The following is a 21,291-nucleotide window of genomic DNA, read 5'->3' as shown; positions in this document are numbered from 1 at the left end:
GGAAAAGAGTTGGTGATAGGACTGAACCCTTAGGAACACTGCTGTTAATAGATTTAGGAGAAGAACGATGGCCGTCTACAACAGCGGCTATAGAATGACCAGAAAGGAAGCTAGAGATGAAGGCACAGATAGAAGGATAGAAACCGTAAGAGGGCAGTTTGGAAATTAAAGATTTATGCCAAACTTGATCGAAAGCCTTTGAGATGTCAAGTGCAATGGCAAAGCTTTAGCCAAAGTCCCGAACGGAGGATGACCAGGAGTCTGAAAAGTAGGTGAGAAGATCGCCAGTGGACCGTCCCTGACGGAACCCATACTGACGATCAGAAAGAAGGTTGTGATAGGAAAGATGCTTTAAAATTTTTCTATTAAGAACTGACTCAAAAATTTTTGAGATACAGGATGTTAAAGAAATTGGACGATAATTAGAGGGTTGGGAATGGTCACCCTTCTATGGGACTGGCTGAATGACAGCAAACTTCCAGCAAGAAGGAAAGGTACAAGTTGATAGACAAAGGGGAAAGAGTTTACCTAGGCAGGGTGTAAGCACAGAAGCAGAGTTCTTGAGAACAACAGGAGGAACTCCATCAGGCCGATATGCCTTATTAGAATTGAGGCCTGTGATGGCAGAAAATACATCAGCTGAAGAAATTTTAATGTCAGCCATGAGGAAGTCAGAGGGGGGACGTGATGGAGGAACAGCACCGGAATCGTCTAAGGTGGAATTGGAGGAGAAAGTCCGAGTGATGAGATCTGCTTTATCAGTAGAAGAAATAGCTACAGAGCCATCAGAGTAGAAAAGAGGTGGGAAGGATGATGAGGTAAAGTTGTTAGAAAGGTTTTTGGCAAGGTGTCAGAAGAAGCGGGAAGAATTTGAGTTAGAAAGTTGAGAGCATTTAGTACGGATGAAATTATTTTTTTGCAGAGCGAAGAACAGACTTGGCACAATTTCGGGCAGAAACATATAAAAGATGTGATTCAGGGGTGGGTTGGCTTCGGTACCTTTTATAGGCCCTCTCCTTGTTGCGGACAGCATTAGAACAAGTGTGATTAAACCAAGGTTTTCTTGCATTAGTCAAAGGATATGAGAAAGGAATGTATGCTTCCAAGCCCAAGAGAATAACCTACGTAATGCGCAAGGCACACCCAGATGGCTCCCGGCCATGGAAGCAATAATCAGTCCAGGGAAAATCAAAGAAGTATTGCCTGAGGGCCTCCCAATAGGCAGCTTGAAAGTGCCACAGACGATGTTTCTTTGGAGGGTCCACAGGCTGTACTGGAGCGATAGGACAGGTTAAGGTGATAAGGTTGTGATTGGAGGAGCCCAACGGAGAGAAAAGATTAACAGTGTAAGCAGAAGGATTAGTTGTAAGGAAGAAGTCAAGTATGTTGGAGCTCTCTCCAAGACGGTCAGGGATACGGGTAGAGTGCTGTACAAGCTGCTCTAGGTCATTAACCCCTTAACTGCAGGGCGTCTCTTTCGTAACGCTTGGGAGCAAGGGATCATACTGCGGGGCGTCACTTTTGTGTTTCCGTGTTATTTTGAATTAGCCCAGGCTTTCAAGTGGTGGCTTGTATCATCTATCAGTACTGCCAATGTCCAACACTAGTCAGCACTCCTAATCTCATCTGTACTCCCATCCATTGTTGACAATTTAGCCATTTCTCCTCGTTCTTGACTCCCCTCTCTACCTCCCCTCCATTACCCTCTCCTCTCGCCTGCCCGACCGTGCTACGCTAAGTAAATCTTCCCTGGAATTTTCCGCTGATTTCATCCACTGAAATATGCCCTATGCCCTATTCTTATACCAAATAATATATACAAAAAAGAAATAAGGTAAGTGATAGTGCCATACACCTGGAATTGGCTAATTATCACCTGACAACCCTTCACGTGCACTCGTTAGCTAATTTTCGCTGTTTATTTCCCCTTGAAATATGCCGTATAATCTATTCTCGTAATAAAAATATATACAGTCGACCCTCTGTCTTCGCAGGGGTTAGAGGCCTGAGACCCCCGCAAAGATTGAAAATCCGTGTAAAATTGGTGCCCCCCTTAAAACACCCCTAGTCCCCCATTTCCTTCTTTAATGAAAACCCCTGTGTACATGTCAATAAACACTTTATTTATAATTAAAGTATGAAAAAAATAGTTTAATTGCGTAGGTGGATGGCCGCTCACACCGCTCGTCACAGCTACACTCTCACCCTCCACCACTGTTACCAAGATTTTCCCTCCCGTAACTTGTCCAGCAATTCTACCTTCTCCAGCAGGGTCAGTACCTTCTTCTGGCGCTTTGGGGTGCCTTCAGGAAATGTCTTGGCTGCTCTCTTAGGGCCCGTGGTAGATAAAATGATGGTGTCACAGAGAGATCAACGAGTAGAAGCACACACAAGCATGGTCACAATTCGCCGTCAAGTCAATTCGCAGTCACAACAATAACAAGACAATTCGCCATCAGGACGATTCCCCGTCATTTATTTACATACTATAATAGTCTTTTAAATATACGAGTTTTAAAAGTGGTGGTGGTTTATTGTTTTTATAATAAAAATGTAGTGACATCTGTTGAGGCTCAGCCATATCTTTCCCCACGGTTTGCGTCCACTATGGCCGATCAGAATAACACGTTGGATATTGTCATTTGAGATGAATATATACTTGTACCTCTTCAAAGTCATTGTAAAATATACCCAGGATGTTGTGGTACCAATGAAAATTAATGAAGACAGCTACAGGTGACGCTAGAGTATAATTCAAAGTCGACTACAGCGAAGTGGAAACACGTTAATTATTGGCTAAAAGTGCAACTTCTAAATGATATCCAAAGCCTACGCTACTGAATGAACAGAGACTTTGATAAATCCCTCTGAAAATTAGTTATTAAAGTATTAATTATTCAAAAATAAGTATATTTATAGAATGACGGGGAATCGTCCAGGGTGCGAATTGTCGTGATGGGGAATCGTCCATGTTTTGACAGCGAATTGTCTGACGGCGAATTGACTTGACGGCGAATTATCTCGGAACCTGAGAATGAGACAGCCTGCCGCGAGAGATTCAAAACAATGTGGGGGTGGCGCGGGTGGCGCTGCGGGTGGTATGCAGCATGTGGCGCATGATTTGAATGTTTCCATTTTTCTCTGGACTTCAAAAAAGGTGATTTGGTTTCCCTGGTGACAAACCGCGAACAATCGAAACCGCAAACAGAGGAACCGCAAGGACAGAGGGTCGCCTGTATAAGAAAGGAAGGGAGAAACCTAGGTGATATTTACATTCACCTGGAACTACCTAATTTATTATGTATTGTCTAGATTTCCTGTCAATCATTTCATAGCGTATATATTAGCAGCTGTCACCAGGCTGACATTGGCAGCATTGCACTTCCCCTAGGCAGGCCACCACACTGTATTCAGTTTACTGTCGTCTTTCAAGGTGAAACCTCGTCGGATTCGCGCCTGTCCAATTCCGCCACTTTTTAGCCCCATGCAAAGGGCCCTGTGACCTCAACCCCCTACTAAACCTCGTGTGGAAAGGAGTAAAGGGCTAAGTGACTGCTGTGGAACGTGAACTGGCTAATTTGTCAATGAAAATGATAGACAGTTACTATGATCTTTCTGGTGAGTAAAACAGTGCAAGTGGAAATGTAAATAATGTATAAATAATGCGTAGACAGCAAGTGAAAGCAATGAATGTAAATATAAGTGAACAGTGGAAAATAGTTTTATAAGTTACTGCAAGTGACAGTGCATAACACAGTGTAAATAAAATAGAAATGTAAATAATGTAAATAAAATTGAGAATGTAAATAGAAATGTAAATGAGTAGTAATATAAGAATATGGGTATATATATTAGGAGTAATGAAAGAGAAAGTTTCACTCTAGCATGTATGAATACTATGAGTTATGAAAGAGAAAGTGAAAGTGACAGATTCACTCTCAACGCTAATATACAGGACGAGAAGGTGAATGCTACGTATTTTACTGAAATAGAAATTGAATGCCTACAGTGACAATAAACTATTACTGAAGGAAACTCATGGATAAAGACTGTAGACACATATATAAATGTTATATAGTAATAGAAATATAAAGTGTGAGTGTTTTTATGAATAATAAATGACAGAACACCAGCGGCGAACGATCGCAAGTGGGAAGGTCATACGTGCTCGTAATTTTCATTGCTTTCACAGTGTTTTTTTTTTTGGAGTATGGATTCCAAGCTATTTGTGTATCATAGAATAGTGTTTCTAGTGATAATATCAGGCTGTGGTAATCATATTACGGGTTGTCGGGAAGTGTCAAGTGGAGACTTCGTTACCCAACTTCAGAGGTCTCCACAAGTCCTACAGTACTTGGCGAAGGCTCAACAAACATCCCAGGAGAAAGCTGAAGGTATGTGCCATAAGCATATGTAATTTTAATATTCTAGGACTAATAACTGATTTTTGGCAAATATTTTTAGAGAGTCTGTCAGAGCGTGAATATGCCTGCGGGACATGCAAGTTCATTCACACTCAGACATCCATTTACAAAGTCTAATATCTCTACCTCTCAACTCAGTACAGCCATCTCCATAAATCAAGATCTAGCTACAATCAGTGAATGGGGACAAAACAACCTTGTCTCTTTTAATGCTAGTAAAACTAAATATATACAGTTTACTAATAAACAGATATTGCCAGATTCGTACATTACCTTCAGTGCTACTAATATTCCCTTCTCCAAAAGTATTGAAATTCTTGGTGTCTCACTTAACAGTGCCCTCAGCTGGACCTCTCATGTCAGATCACTTGCTAAAACCGCCTCAAAGAAACTTGGATTATTGTACAGAGTCCGTAACTTCTTCGCCGATGAGCAGTTAGCTATAATTTATAAGAGTCATGTGCGCTCTCAGCTTGAATATTGCTCACCCTTGTGGAATGGTTGTGGAGAGGTTGCATTAAGACAACTAGACAAAATTCAGAATAAAGCTGTTAGAATCATTAACAACCCTGCCATTACATATAAACTACCTCCCCTCCAAGTAAGAAGGAATGTTGCCTCCCTTGCATTATTTTGGCAAATGCTCAGACGAAGTTGCGTCCATGATGCCACCTCTCCATGCCTTCCCTCGTGCTACACGGGCATCTGGTAGCGCTCATGACTGGAATGTCACTCAACCATATTGCAGAACTTCTGCCTATCAGAATTCTTTCATTCCCCGAACTGCATCTCTCTGGAACTCGCTTCCCCAGAGTTGTTTTCCTCCAAATTTCAACCCACAACTGTTCAAGTCTAACTGTTACAGATATTTTATGAATAGAGGACACCAGTAATCTGGTGTATGGATTATTTTTTTTTCCCCATTTGTTTTTCCTTCCTCCGTTCTGTTATTAAAAAAAAAAAAAAAAAAAAAAAAAGTCAAAGCAAAACAAGCCCGCGGTTTAGGGGTTAAGGATAGAAAAGGTGTAGGCTTGTTCACCAGGTGGATCAGTGAATGGAGAGGAGAGCCAAAGGTGGTGGTGAACATTGAAATCTCCTAGAATGGAGATTTCAGAGAAAGGAGAAATGGATAGAATGCGTTCCACTGTAGAAGTAAGATGATAATAATAATAATAATAATAATAATAATAATAATAATCCGGCCTTTTGTTTCTCAAAAGCGCCAGTTCTTCCTTTTGGGAATTCACTAGCGCTTGACACACATACATTATTTTTACAATTACAAGAATTGTGACATTTCTTGTATATAATACAAGCTACATCATATATACATGAAAGTGGCAATAATTAAACCCTATAATCATCCGTCACAGTACCTCTCTCCAGGTCATAGCATTTTGAAAAAAGAAAGGCTTTCAGCTGTCTCTTAAAGGATTCAACAGTAGAGAGTTGTCTTATGGACAATGGCAATCTGTTATATAACCTAGGGGCTCTATATGTAAAAGAATGATCAGAGAAAGATGACTGGTGAATGGCTCCTGGCTCATCAAGACGCAAGGAATCATCTTCACTGCGTAACATCACACCCGGGCGTGTCGATGGGAGTTTTAACAATTCAGCAAGATACTTCGGTTCAACAAACTTAAGAACCTTGAATGTAATAAGACAGTTTAAATTCAGTTCTAGCCTTTACTGGTAACCAATGCAACTCAATCAGAAACGGAGTAGTTGAGGTTCTCGGGGGGAGACCAAAGATAAGCCGTGCTGCCCTGTTCAACACAGACTGAACTTTTGTTAGTATAATATTTGGAAGACCAACTCACAGTGAATTACAATAATCAACACGAGACAAGACCACTGCATGGACCAATGTTAAGAGGCACCGTCTATTCAGGAATTTTCTCATAGAGTACAGATTTCTGATATGCAAGTTACACCCTCTTACAACCTGATTAATATGTTCTTTGTAATTTAACTTACAATTAAAATAAACACCCAGATTTTGAACAGAACTGACTGGATGCAGCTGTGACACGCCAATGTTCAAAGCCAGGGCATTGTCAGTGTCATCACCCCTTCTGTTTCCTCTGATGATGATGATCTCAGTTTTACCATCGTTCAGCTTAAGTTTCCTCTTAGCCACCCAAATCTTAATATCAGACATTAGAGATTCAAACTTTGTCTTAGTATCGTTGATATCTGACATCTTAACATAGAGCTGGGTGTCATCAGCATAAAAATGGTAGGACACATCATGAGCATCAAGTAGAGATGATAACTACTTGTGTAGATAGTAAATAGAATTGGACCCAAAACTGATCCTTGAGGAACTCCAAATAGAAGAGGAGCAGAATCAGAGCTACTGTAATCAACAACCACTCTCTGAGATCTGTCCGACAGATATGACTTAAGGAGCAAAAGGGCATTATCACGAACGCCATAAAAATACAGATCATCCAACAATAGTTTATGATCTACTATATCAAAAGCTGCAGACAGATCCAACAGAACTAGGAGAGAGGACATCTCACTACAAGTGTTTGCCACCAAGTCACTCTGAATCCTTGTTAATGCAGTTTCAGTTGAATGGTATTTTCTGTATGCTGACTGAACAACAGGAACAACTCTGTTGTGTTCCAGTAGTGGTAAGAGTTGATTGAGTATAGCCCGCTTAATAATCTTGGATAAAAAAGACAGGTTAGAGACGGGACGATAATTTGTCATGCTCTCGACATCAAGGTCAGGTTTCTTAATTAGGGGCCTAAGCAAAGCACGTTTCTCAGACTGCACAAAATTACTTTCTAAGAAGCATCTATTTTTTATGTTGCAGATAAAGTCTGCAGCATGCTCATACACATCAGGCAGTTGTGATACGCTACACGGATCGAGTGAGCAAAATGTTTTATTAAGTTCTCTGATGTAACATTTGACTTTGATTACATCCAGCGGATGAAATGTTGAAAGCAAATGATCCCTGGTGCACTGTGGCTGGAAGTCAACTGAGTACGCTTCACTAGCAGAACTGCTGTCTAAATCACTTCTTAGGTGAGATATTTTACTTGTAAAAAATGAAGCAAAATCAGAAGCCAATTGGGCATCAGATACAGAAGTTGGTTTAACAATTACATTCCTTCGACCAACCAAATTGTTCACAACTGCAGACAGTTTTTTTTTATCACCACCACATGAATCAACTTTATTTTGATAATACCTAACCTTTTGGGCTTTTACAGTGTGAACGGCAGCTCTTCTTGCAAAAACATAACGCAAACGAGTTACTTCGGTCCTCTGCAAGCACCACTCACGTTCTGCCCTTATACGTTGTCTACGCAAAGAATTAATGGATGGACCATACCACGGAGAATCATCATGTACAGTGATTGTTTTTACTACCTCAGGACAATAATGGTCAAAAACTGACCTGAGCTCGTTGTTGTAAATATCAACAAATTCACCAGAAGAAAGACTTGAAGAATCGAAGGAGTTTAAACGTTGATCAATTTCAAAACACATCAACTGGCAGTCAACATTGTTGTAATTTCTGAACCTGATGACCTTTTTATATGAAGGGGATTTCGGGACATCAAAACTAAGAGTGATCAGAGCATGATCAGAGATGAGGGGGTCAAATGAGTCAACCTCCACATCTGATACACGCCTGCAACCAACAGGGGACAAGATCAAGTCAAGGACATGTCCTGAGACATGAGTTGGATTACTCACATGATTGAAAAAATTGTTCTGGGTGATCAACTCAAGGAAAGGGGACAAGATCAAGTCAAGGACATGTCCTGAGACATAAGATGGATTACTCACATGATTGAAAAAATTGTTCTGGGTGATCAACTCATGGGAATTCTGAAGAAAATGGTTTTGACTCTGGACTGTTAACCCAATAACTGAAATCACCACAAACAAGAAGTCCTCCAGGTTTAAGAGAAAATCCTTCAAGAAACTGCCCAAACTCCTCCATAAAACCTCAATCTCTGCCCGGATGACCTGGTCAATAGACAATTGCAATTCTAATGGTATTCTGATGGAAATTTATTAATACTTCCATAAATTCAAATGAAGATGGGGTCAGGTCTGAGTCAATGAGAGAAACGTTTGCAAGTGCTGCCGAGTAGATGAGTGCTATGCCTCCTCCCGGATAGTCAGCAGCAGGCCTGGGAATACTAATAATAGAATGTGTCTTAGGCAAAGCATTACGAATAATATCGATATCAGATTCATACAACCAGGTTTCAGTCAAGCACAAAATGTCAAGCTCGTGCTGATTTAGGGTTTCATTAATATAGTCTATCTTATTACGGATAGAACGAATATTTAAAAGACCCATCCTTAACTGGTTCAAGAGGGACGTAGTCAGTTTTTTGAATGGTCAAAATTGGTGTTTTCAATCAATCTATTCCTATGAGAAATCATAATTAGACATTTTCTACTTGATGCACAATGGGCAACCGACTGTGACTCTGAATTAGCATCTTGATGTCTTAAAGAGGAGCAGTTGATGCATTTGGGAGAATTTCTGTTACTACAGTCCTTAGATTTATGGGCTCCAGCACAAAAGACGCGTTTAGGTTCATCACTTTTCCTAGAACATCTCTCAAATGTATGACCAAAGCCTTGACAGTGATGACACTGTGTAGCCCAGAATCTATCGAAAGCGCGGCATCTTGTAAGATCCACAGAGATGTAATTGCCCTGTTCTACAATGGAGGATCTCACCTCTGGCGACATCTTCAAGACAGCAGTTTTGGTGTCATTCCTTGTCCTTGTGAAGAGAAGGTTGAGGGTACAACCTCGATCAACGAGCATCTTAATTTTATTGTTTTTTCTCAGAATATTTGGGATGATGTCAGGAGTCATCCAAGGAAGAGAAAAGGCCTGTCACGGTCATTTTAGGCAACATTTTCTTTGGCTCTGATATGCAAAAAGTGCCCTCAGAGCCAAAATGATCAGTCAGCACCCCAGCTGCTTCACTCTTGGCCTCAGCTGACAGGAACTTCATGACCAGCCCACCAGCCTTGGTCTTAAGGCAGCTATCAACCGGTACTGAGTTAAGTACGCCTCTGATGTCTTCTGGTCCCATCTGATTTGTCAGGGCACCAGCACCACTCTCTGGTTTCACAATCAGTACATGCTGACTATGAATGGCTTTTTTCTGGCTATGAGCACTGATCTCAATCACGCCCCCAGGCAGATCCTTCCCTCCCCCCATGAGAGACCCACGAACAGCATCTGCAAATGACTTGGCCTGCTCTTGTGTGACTGCCATGGGTGATGAGACCTTGGTCTCTAGTGCCTCCAGTCTATTTGATATGTCTCTGATTGCTTGAAAGATCGGCCCAATAACTTTATCTTCAAACTCCTTCTTGGTACTACTTCCTCCACCAGCCAAGACCTCGTCTGCTGGTGCAACACGCTGGCTACACAGCCAGCGAAAGCTCAGCTGGTGGCTCTTCTTCATGAATGGATAGTCGCCTGCATCCAAATTTTCACAAGCTATATGAATCCACTCGCTGCAGTAGGCGCACTTCAGTGTTTGTGCACTTTTTGCTACAGACCTACTGCAGAGAGGGCACTGGTGTTGTTTACTCATGATAAGGGAGAGCAAAAAAACAAAACAAAATGACAACAACAGCAAAATGTATATACAATAATACCCAGGATAAACCCGGGTAGCGCCGCCCCCGTTTGTGTCACTCTAATTTAGGAGAAAAAAAGAAAACCGAAAGAAAAAAAAGCACAAAAAACAGAAATGGAAAAAAAACAAAAAAAACAGGGTGTCTGCGAGGTCACCATGAGCAGGTGGGGTACAACTTGACTACCCTTCTAGGAAAGGTAACTTAAACTGAGGTGCCGCAAAAGTGCTGAGATGGTATTGAAACTTTTCCCAATTCGAGCTTTATAGCAGCAGCAAATACGACACTTAGGCAAGACCTCATTGGTTACGATACTGCCACTGCGCAAAGAATTTTTGATAGTCAGTAGAATTAGGAGATACGTAAACAATGCAGATATATTTAGTCAGAGAATGACAGGAAAGCTGAAGTCAGAGCATAGAGAATTCAGAAGAATCGAGTTCAGGAACACGAATGCAAGTTAAGTTGTTGTGAATATATACACAACAGCCACCTTTGGCTTTGAAATGAGTACAGTATAGAGAAAGTAAGAGGATACAGAAAAGGGTCTGCTGTCAGTTGCCTCAGAGAGCTGAGTGTCAGTTAGAAAAAGAAGGTGAGGTTTAGAGAAAGAGAGGTGGTGTTCAACAGAGCAAAAGTTAGAGGCAAAGCTGCGAATGTTGCAGAAATGAAGAAGGAGTCAGACAGTGGTTCCAAGCATCTTGAGTCGTCACCGGGAGAGGGGCGGAAGGTGGGGTCATTTATGCCCCCCCCCGGGACTCGGAGGCGATGTGTTTTGCTGCCATGTTTTATTTATTTTTTTTATTTTTTTTTATTGAAAAGGAAGTGTGGTGTGTACTGTGCATGTTGTTTGGCGTTGATAGTTAGAGAAACTTGTACTGGAGAGCATGCTGGCCTACTCTCTGTGTTACTGAGACACTGAAAAAGTTCAGCAGCATGGTGGCCACCACTTACCACCAGCAAGAATGGTCCCCAGAGCATCAAGATATCTCACTGATGTGGTGACAAGAGTGGAATATCTTCATCGGCTTGAAAGAATATACAGGCAAACCCCAGCTTAATGTTGCAATTGGTTAACCCCCTCACACCCATGCTGCAGGGCGTCACGTAGCCCGCCCATCCCGACCATAAATGTGCATAAAGAATATTTAACAGAAAATACTAATTTTGTCTTCAGTAAAGTGTCACATGTTCCCTACATATATATTCATTACATACACACATCTTACTTACCTACTGAACACATGCATTTCATCAGTTGTAACTGGTCTCCATTTTAGGCCTTATACTTTACCTTTACTAAGATTCACAGCCCGGTACACATCAGCCCTCTCATTCACCCATGAACAGAATTTTGACATCACTTCATCATCAAGAAAATGACTAAAAGCAGCCCCAGGGGAAGCAAAAGTAGGGGACATCATATACTGGGCAACACTGTCGCTGCAGGCAGAAATGGCGTATGGCCGTTGGTATGCAAAAATGTCAACCAGAAACCTCCACCCACTCTCTTCAGTTGGGTCATCTTCCCTCCATAATTCATTATCACTTAGTGATAACTCACTGTCAGTACTATCATCCTCACTGGACTCCCCTGGCACATATGAAGCATCAGAATATTTGTCATTAATGTCTGACATGGCTGTGCATTCATGAAAACAATCACAGAAAAAAGAAATCACGATGAAATCCCAATCTGGCAATGCACAGATACAACTATCGACGTAATCCTACCTCCTCGAGTGCCAAACACAAACTAAGAGCCAAGTACAAAGTAGGAGCCAATAAAACTCTGTGGTGAGCAGTGACATTTCAGATGCTATCATTTGTCTGAACTGTCATTGGTTGGTGAGTGGAGCTTATTTTTCTTTCCCAGTGAGGTATACCAGGCTCAAAGAATGCATATAGGACAATAAACCACATCCCAATACATACATGTGTTATGGAACGTAATAGGCCATGTTATGGGCGGCATTACTCAGCGCTTTTGCAATCGTAAACACATTCGTCATAGGCACAAAAGGGTTAAGGGAAACCTATCACTAGGCGGGGTATCATAAATCAGGGGCAATTTAACACGTAAAGTATAGGGATGTGTTCTTGAGCCTTGGGCTTCCCCCCCCAACCAAGTCCTAAACCCACCCAAATAAGCCCCCCAAAAAAAGTTTAAAATCAATCTAAATGGCCTAACAGCTGTAAAAGAAACTGACCTTAGCCTATAAGCTGTTAATAACTCCTTAAACCAACAAACAACATTTGAAAAACATAAAAAATAGGTCAGAAAATACCAAACACCTCTCATCACTTACTTCATGTAAGTCCATATCCGGTCCTGGTCATCATCACAAGGTGGCAATGGGGCGCAATGCCCATAGCAAAACGGGGGTTAGGCCTATGATAGGCGGGGTAGGGTGGTATTTCTACCCCCATCACTAATCCAGGGTATTGCATATGGGGGTATCGTAAATTGGGGTTTGCCTGTATTTTTGCGTGCACAAAAAGGCTAAAGCTAAAAGTGCTATTTTTATATGATATTCTGAAAGCCTGATGAATGGGAATAGAGACAGCAGAGCGGCTGTGAACATGATTGGTTTTGGGGGGGGTTGCAGAAAAGGAATGCAGTGACATGAGACGTGACACTAGCACAAGAATGCTGTGAAGCGACTGAAAAATGGGAAAGCAGCTGGGGTTGATGAGGTGTATGAAGAGATGATTAAGTGCAGTGGAGGGAGTGGAATGAAGTGTTTGTTGGGAGATATGTAAGAAGGCATGGATGAGTGAAACTGTGCCTGCAGAGTGGAAAAAGGCTGTGATTGTACCCCTTTACAAATATGGAGGTGAGCGAAGTGAGTGCAAGAATTATCATGGCATAAGTTTACTGACTGTGGTAGGGAAGGTATAAGGAGGACTTATTATAGAGAAAGTAAGAGAGATATCAGAAGTCCTAGTGAGTGATGAACAGGGTGGCTTTAGGAGTGGCAGAGGATGTGTGCATCAAATATCTGAAGAGAAACAGATAGCAGAGAAGGCTTGTGAGAAGGACCATAAGGTGTTTATGGCATTCATGGATCTGGAAAAAGCATAGTACAAAGTGAACAGAGAAGGACTGTGTAAAGTGTGCATGTATGGTGTAGATGGTAAGCTGCTAGGTGCTGTCAAGAGTTTTTATGATAGTAGTGAAGCATGTGTAAGGGTTAATGTGCATCTAAGAGAATGGTTCACAATTGGTGTGGAAGTGCGACAAGGTTGTGTGATGTCCCCACGGTTGTTCAATATATATATATATATATATATATATATATATGGATGGGGTGATGAGAGACGGAAAAACACAAGTAACAGAGAGGGGGATGGCGTTGGTAATGAATGGTGATGGATGGAATATCTCAACTTTGTTGTATGCCGATGATGCAGTACTGCTTGCAAATACCGGACAAGAACTTGATAGGCTAGTGCAGAGTTTAGCTGATGTCTGTGAGTGTCGTGCCTTGAGAGTAAATGTAGAAAAGAGTAAAGTGATGGTTACTGAGAGAGGAGGGGACTCCCGGTGCAATGTTATAGTGAATGAAGAGAGACTGCAATTGGTAAGAGAGTTCAAATACCTGGGTACAATGATAGAAAAGAGAGGAAAATGTGCAAAAGAAATGGAAAGTAGAGTGACACAAGGAAGAAAAGTAGCTGGTGCAACGAAGGCCTTGATAGGAAACAGAAGCCTGACTGTTGCAGCCGCACAAGGCTTACATGAAGGAGTGTTAGTGCCGACTTTAACATATGGATGTGAGACTATGGTGTGGCATGAAATTGAAAAGAGTAATAGTGGAGATGGGACTACTGAGGAATGTATGTGGAGTACAGCGAGTAGATAGGATATGAAATAAGGTGATTCATGAAAGATGGGGAGTGAGGATGTTGGTGGACATCAGAATCGAAGAGAGTGTACTGAAATGGTATGGTTGTGTGGAGAGAATGGATAACAACAGAGTGGTAAAAAAGGTATATCTGAGCGAATTTGAAGGAGGGAGGAGGTGAGGTAGGCCAGGGAGAAGGTGGAGAGATATGGTGGATGAATGTGTGAGGAAGAGAGGTTTGGAAGTCGGTGAGGCTAGGGAACTGACTAGAGAACGAGCTGGCTGGATGTTGTGAGGACTAGTGCATGATCAGGGATTTGGCATCCCTTTGTAACATGGCAGCATCCGAACCGACTCTACTGGATATGTTTTTGTGAAGCTACAGAACGTGGTAATGTTTTAAGGAGTATCCGACAGAGCCAGGATTCCAGGAATGGAAGTGTGGCCCATTGGACTGGGCAAGTTCGGGTTGCCTGGATACTGCTACTCCTCACCCTGCCCTAGGGTGGGAAAGGAGGTCCAGATGATGAATGAATGATGATGATTAATGAAATACAGCATAGTATCCCTGGGAATGCCCAATCACCTCCACCAAGGATTCAGCATAGTGCCCCCGGAAACTCCCCGACACAAGGACCCCACGGAGGAGCAGCAGCAGCACACCGAGACTTGGCACGACAACGGCACAAGCCAGCCCGGGCCGTACGCCCCTATGACTCAGAGCCACCCTGCCGTCGTCATAGCAGGAATCCTGCACTACCTTCCCAGTGAGGTTCCACCAATCCATCTCGGGGTGGAGCTGTCTGTCCAGCTCCGACCAGCGCCCCTAAGGAGTTGGCCTGTAGCCACTCCCGCCTTCTACAGGAGTGTGCCAGTAACCTCTCCGAAGGTGTCTTCTCTCTTGGGACGGCCGGTAGCCGCCCACCCCTCGCTAAGGAATCGGCCAGTAGCCGACCTGAGGGTAAACAGGAGACGGCCTGTAGTCGCTCCCGCCTTCGTCAGAAGGTGTCCTTCCGGAGACGGCCTGTAGCCACTCCAAAGGCGTTGCCCCTGAGTCGGCATGTAGCCGCTCCACCCCCCTCCTACAGGAGTTGGCCTGTAGCCGCTCCCACCTTCGTCAGACGGCCGGTAGCCGCTCCGAAGGCGTTGCCCGAGACGGCCAGTAGCCGCTCCGAAGGCGTTGCCCCTGAGACGGCCTGTAGCCGCTCCACACCCCTTCTGCAGGAGTCGGCCTGTAGCCGCTCCCGCCTTCGTCAGATGGCCGGTAGCCGCTTCGAAGGTGTCCAGAGGTGCGTTGGTGACTGTTTCCCTTCTCAGGCCACGGTCAGTAGCCGGGCCTCGGCGCCTTATGGTCGCGCCCCTGGGAAGCCACGGCCAGTAGCCGGGCCCCACGGCTGGAAGCAGTCAAGAGCAGCCCCGCCGCCCCAGCGTGAGACAAGTATCCCGACCTCTGACACAGTGGACATAGGAGAGTACTGGAGAGGCCCTATCGCCTCCCCTGGCCTCTGCTCCCTACTCCTGGCCTTGGAGAAAACCCACCTGACGGACCCTGACACAGACCAGTGCAGCCCCTCCCTGATGGCGCCGCCTGGCTCTAGGGGCTGCAGCCCTCGGGAACTCCAGGCCCTCCCCAGAACGCCCGGGCGGGACCTCCCTACACCCTAACAGTGGAGGACCTCTACCTCCGGCCGAGACCTGACCAAGAGGTTCAGGGAATTGTTCGGCCCAGTCCTGAGGGCCATACTGCTGCTCCTAGACCGGAAAGCACGGGCCCCTTCGCCACCTGCAGCCCCGGACGAGAAAAGACGCCCCTGCATGTCGTCTCGTGCCCTCTCGGCACGACCTCCCCTGGCGGTGCCCCTGTCCCGGCAGAACACTCGCCAGCGTGTCTCCCCGCCGCACCCGCCATCCAGTGACTTATGAGACAGTGATTTCACCCTGAGTACAGTATAACAGTGACGAGGCAATAGAGTGCATTCCTAGCACCAGGCCAAGTGTTTACGTGAAGTTGGAATAATGGTCTAATATACGACAGGGCAGAATACTGAATAACCCATGTAGAATCCAAGTGATAGTGAATAAGACTCATGTGTGACACCTCTCATATTATAATCAGTAAACACCCACGCCGTGGAGTTTGTATTAGTAATTTACCCAAATGTCCCTTGCTCTCAGAAAATAATAAGTTGAACGCACTATCAATAACCTCCACCTCATACTACCATAAATAAAATTAGACCCCAGTGCCTCATACCCTTCCCTAGTGAGCCTCATCGCTAACTCCTCCATGTGCACAGAGACCCGGGACTGTACTAATTCTGCACACTAGGCCTCGAGTGTTATTTCAAGTGCATACTACCATAGTATCCTGCGAGATACTGATTATCTAGTTATAAGTGTTTGTAATTGACCAAATATTATGTTGTAACATCTGCTGTTGTCCCTTGTTTGACTGAGTAATACACGTGTAAAAATTATTGCCTAGAGTTTTAGTGTCCTGCCTCTCTCTTATTTGTCCTAAGCCCCGGTCTCGAAAAAGGACCCCGCTACACATTAGGTGTTCTAGGAACAAGAAGTCGAGCCTTAAACACCTAGCATTACAATTTTTATTTTAAAAATTAGTAGGGCAAAAGCTATCTCACTCTCAGAATTTCTTTCAACAACAGTCACAAGAAGTCTCTCCTGAGCTGAATAATTTCATCTGGTAGAATCCAGAATGAGTACTGTATGTACAGGTGCTGTTATAACTGAAAACCTAATAAAAGTACTTTGTACCCCTATCAGGATGAAAGTTTTCTCCTCAGTGGAAAAATTCTCAGGATGTTCCTAGGAGAAAAAAAATATATATACAGGTATATAAAAAAATTAAAGCAGTGCAATACTATTTATGAGGTCTGCTTAGAAAGTATACAACCTTAGGCTCTAAAAACAATAATGGCTAACCTCTTAAGACACTAATCCCCTTCAAAGTAGACCCCTTCTGGCTTGACACACAGAGCCCAGCATTCTTTCCATGGCCTGAAACAGATTTCGAAGTCATTTTTCGGCACCTTTGGCACGTGCTTCCTCGCGTTTGTCTTGCTCTCTTCTCTCATCTCAAATCAGGAACTCTTCAGTGGTGTTCTGAGCTTGGGAATAACAAAAAGTCGCACGGAGCTGAGCTATGTCCGGTGAACAGGGAGCCTGCTGGACCTGCAGGATGTTGTGCTTGGCCAGAAATTCCTGAATCAGTTAAGATGAATGGGCAGAGGCATTGTCATCATGCAGCTTCCAACTTGCCACTTTCCAAAGGTCTGGTCTCTTCCACTCAACTGTGTCACAAAAACAACGGATAACATCGAGGTAGTAATATTTGTTGACAGTCTGACTTTCTGGTGCATATTCATGATGCACAACACCAAGGCAATTGAAAAAACTGACAACATGCACTTCATCTCGCTATGGATCTGTCATGCTTTTTTTGGCTGAGGCAACCCTGCATGCTTCCACTAGGACAATTGTGCTCTGGTTTCTGGATTGTACCTGTACAATCAAGTCTCAACTCCAGTGATAACTGTCTTCAGAAAATCTGGATTGCGATTTGCACACTCTAACATGTCTTCAGTGACATTCATCCGAGAGGAGATCATGACAAATGCGACGAAGCACCTGCAAGAGATAACGAAAACCAACTTTGAAAAATGTTTCAGGATGTGGGAAGAACACTGGGCTATGTGTGTCAAGTGAGAAGGTGTCTACTTTGAGGGGGGATTAGTGTCCTAGCTCAACAGGTTAGCTAAAGTAGTTTTTTTTTTTTTTTTTTTTTTTTTTTTTTTTTTTAAAGCCAAAGGTCGCATACTTTCTGAATAGACCTTGTAGTGTAACAAGCTTTGTCTGGGGAAGTAATAAAATAACAGCCTGATTTACAGTATACCACTGACCTTGCTCAACATTCTCTCTGATTCCTATCAATCTGTCACACTGGGCCCTTGGCAGCTCACTCTCCTCATCCTTTTCCATCTCCTCCTTCCCTTTAACATCCTGAAAGCTAGTTTCTAGAAGTGTGTTTTCAAAGGCCCATAGGCTGTGTCGCAAGGCCTCCGCTCTGTAAGAGGAACAGACGGCTTGTTACCTGCCATCGGACACCAAGAATGTACAGTATTATGTAACAAAAGTAATGGAATGTTATATTGTACATTATCTTCTTACCCAGTAAATTATGGGTTAAGGAATATTCAGCATGCCCCCAGAGTACAAAAAACATTATTTTCAACAATTTTCCAATTGATATATGTCATTCTGACACACAGAGGCTCTGGTGAAGTATATGCGTATAAATGCTTAGATCAATATGTGTCATCGTCTTGCTTCTATGGTTTCCTCAAAACAAGTAGTTTCGGCATGCTGAAAAACATTTTTAATTTAAAAAAATAAAAAGCTACAGTAAAACCTCAATTTAACATATTGCGATAGACTGGATGGTTGATTTAATGGATACTATGAAACCAATGAGCTTCCGCTATATATGAGGTAACGTTAAATGGGGCACAATGGGATGTAATACATGTGTTTCATGAAGAAGTGCAATAACAAGGATGTCAAATAAACTGCAAAAGGACAAAATTATGGGCAAAGTTGGTGTAAAATGGGTATAGCTTTTACATACTAGAACATGGTATTGCACTTATTTACTTTCAAACACCTTAGGGAGGGGACCATTGGATATAACAGATTTTCAGTTTTATCAGATCAGGCTTCTCCCCAGTTAGTTCATTATAGTGAGTTTTCACTGCATGTGTGATAGAAGAAGACACACTGAAACAGGGGTATGCAAATTTCCATACCAATAGCTTTTGTAGTTTAGGGGAAAAAAAAGGGAGGGCAGGGGAGATTCAATTTTAGTTGGTATCTCCTAAGGAACCACATCATTTACTGAGGTGCCCTGCAGTGCACTCCATAACACAGCTCTCTTACCTACTGGAGACACAAGTCAATGAAGAAAGAGAGATCCAGATACTATACAATCCCTACCGTACCCCTCCCCACCTGCTTCTGTACAGCAGAAGGTATTGAGAATAGCCTTAAAAAGACTTGTTAGGTGACAAGATCACCACATCCCAATAGGAAAAGAAAATGCATGAGTTTCCACTCCCATACTCACTTTTTTATAACAAGTGAACAGTTTCTTATCCAGTGAAGCACTTAAAGGCAATCATATACTAGAGTATGTACAATATTCAACACAAAATTATTACTCACTTTTCACATATGTTAGAGAACAAACACATCTGTAAATAACAAAAATCCATAAATAATGAAACCCCATCTAAAACGGTTACCACAGCCATAGTAGTAGTAGTAGTTGTTCCCTAAGCAGTCTGGCCGAACAGCCCCGAGTCCCTTAGGAAGGCCATGGCCGAGACCGGGCTTTCCCACAGAGCTCTCACAGAGTGTATGTTGTGTTGTTGGCATAGGTGATTGTGTGCAATGCAGTCTTCCATAATGTGCTTAATAGTATGGGGTGCTGTGTTGCATCCTGGACAGGCATCAGCGACGGAGTCATCCAGCCTCTTCTGGTAGCTTAAGAGGGCTGGATGGTGCCCACATCTCAGCCTGGCCAGGTGGACCCTGTCCTCACGAGGAAGATAGGGTTCAGAAGAGTGGATGTCAGGAGGTCGTGCATGCAGCTGTGTGTTGTCTTTAAGTGACTGAATGGAGCAGCGAGTGATCTGAGTGTGGATATGCTTCTGGAAGCTGGTCTGAGGTGGGCGAGGGGGTAGAGATGATAGTATTTGTGTATGGTATCGTGTGCTGGGTGTTGTTTTGATGTTCCTTGGTGTGGGTGGATGTACAGCCATAGTTTAACTATGTGACAGCATAAAAACCCATCACACTGCAGTACTCCAAAACCTCATAAGACTCTAGAAACTATTTGCTTATTTTTCTTCTCTAATAATTTAACAACAAATCTTGTTAAATTACTCAAAAATACACCTTAGTGTAGTGTACCTTATGATGGTTTACTCATCTGCAAATCACCAAAACAGGCGAACTGTAGTGTTGTGGTAAAAGAACTCTACAAAAGCACCTACATTTGTAACTGTCAAGATACACATTCCTAGTACAATGATGTATCAGGCACAAACTCAGACAATTAGGAATACACTGCAAAACTTGCCATCACAGCTTCTATTGACCCTACGCCATGAATCATCAAGTCCTATGCAGTACAGTACTGCCTCTAAAGCCAGAAGCACAGGGACCCAGGGCTTTGCTATTTAGTTTAAACTTTTAAAGCAAAGAGTGACTGGTCACAAGTGTGAATGGTATTCACTATACAGTATATTAAAACAGCATGACATGAACTAACTTGACAGCATGGTGTGTCCAGCTGTGCTGCAGTTGCATGATGGTGGTCCTCAGAGCATTATGGTCCCAGGACCAATATGGTATATCATGGGAGGAGGTATCAGGTTTGGTTACAATAAGCGCTTCATCACTTGCCCGAGAAACAGGGATACTGAAAAAGAAATGGATAGTCTGTATTTAACCCATAAACTGTGACATACCTCAAAAGAGGACATGGCTCTCACTGCAACATAACTTATCAGACCAATTAAAACTGCAATCACTGCACTTTCTTTCTTACATTTTTCTTCTTTTTTCTGTACACACTACAGATAAAAAGAAGTGGTTATTAACTTGGAAATTTATATAAGCTACCCATACTTCAGCATGCCCTATTCCATCTCATATCCATACAACTAGTATTTGATTTAAAATAACATATACATGTACACTTCTCCTTCTTGCTGAAAAGTACTTGACTTCAGGAAACTGAGCAGCAAAACTATGGTGCACATTGTATGTATTTAAAAATTTACACCAATACACATAAATAGTACTTCACATTCTCTAAGAATCAATATGACCAAAAATCAACTAGGTAACTTATATATATATATAGTGTACAGGCACACCCCAGTTTAACGATCTAATTGGTTAGGTAAAACCCCACTGTTAGGCGGAGTATCGTATATTGGGGTAAGTTTAACATGTACTGTATTCCAATGTGGACCGTTTACCAGCCTTGGGTTTCCCCCCAACCATGTCCAAAACCCACCAAGATGAGCCCAAAAAAAGGTTTAAAGGCAATCTAAATGACCTAACAGCTGTCAAGGTAACTAACCTAAGCCTAACACCTGTATATAACTTACTAAAACCAACAAATCAGATCTGAATATCGTCAAATATAACTCTGGAAAAAATCAAGCTTAGTAAATTGTACTCTAAAATGACAATGTTCACCCCACCTATGGCTAAAACACATTAACAGAAGTCTAAAAACAGTTTATAAATCAACCTAAACACACAATTTTAGTCTAATATCATCAA

General features: G+C 42.8%; 1 protein-coding gene across 1 annotated transcript in view; it reads right to left on the bottom strand.

The window, feature by feature from the left end:
• The window catches only part of LOC145404056 (uncharacterized), a 259,743-nt gene that overhangs the window by 46,057 nt on the left and 192,395 nt on the right, over positions 1–21,291 (bottom strand). Inside the window, exons 7-8 of the mRNA XM_080275658.1 lie at positions 20,267–20,416; positions 17,838–18,001 (exon numbers count right to left, since the gene is read on the bottom strand). Coding sequence (XP_080131784.1) covers positions 17,838–18,001; positions 20,267–20,416 — 314 coding nt within the window. The remainder of the gene's footprint in view (positions 1–17,837; positions 18,002–20,266; positions 20,417–21,291) is intronic.

The sequence above is a fragment of the Coenobita brevimanus genome, chromosome 62 (genome assembly GCF_032717465.1).
Source record: "Coenobita brevimanus isolate Jiangsu-jjx chromosome 62, ASM3271746v2, whole genome shotgun sequence".
NCBI classification, from domain to species: Eukaryota; Metazoa; Arthropoda; class Malacostraca; order Decapoda; family Coenobitidae; genus Coenobita; species Coenobita brevimanus.
Note: the sequence above shows the minus strand (reverse complement) of the source record. Positions and strands in the feature narration are given on the sequence as shown.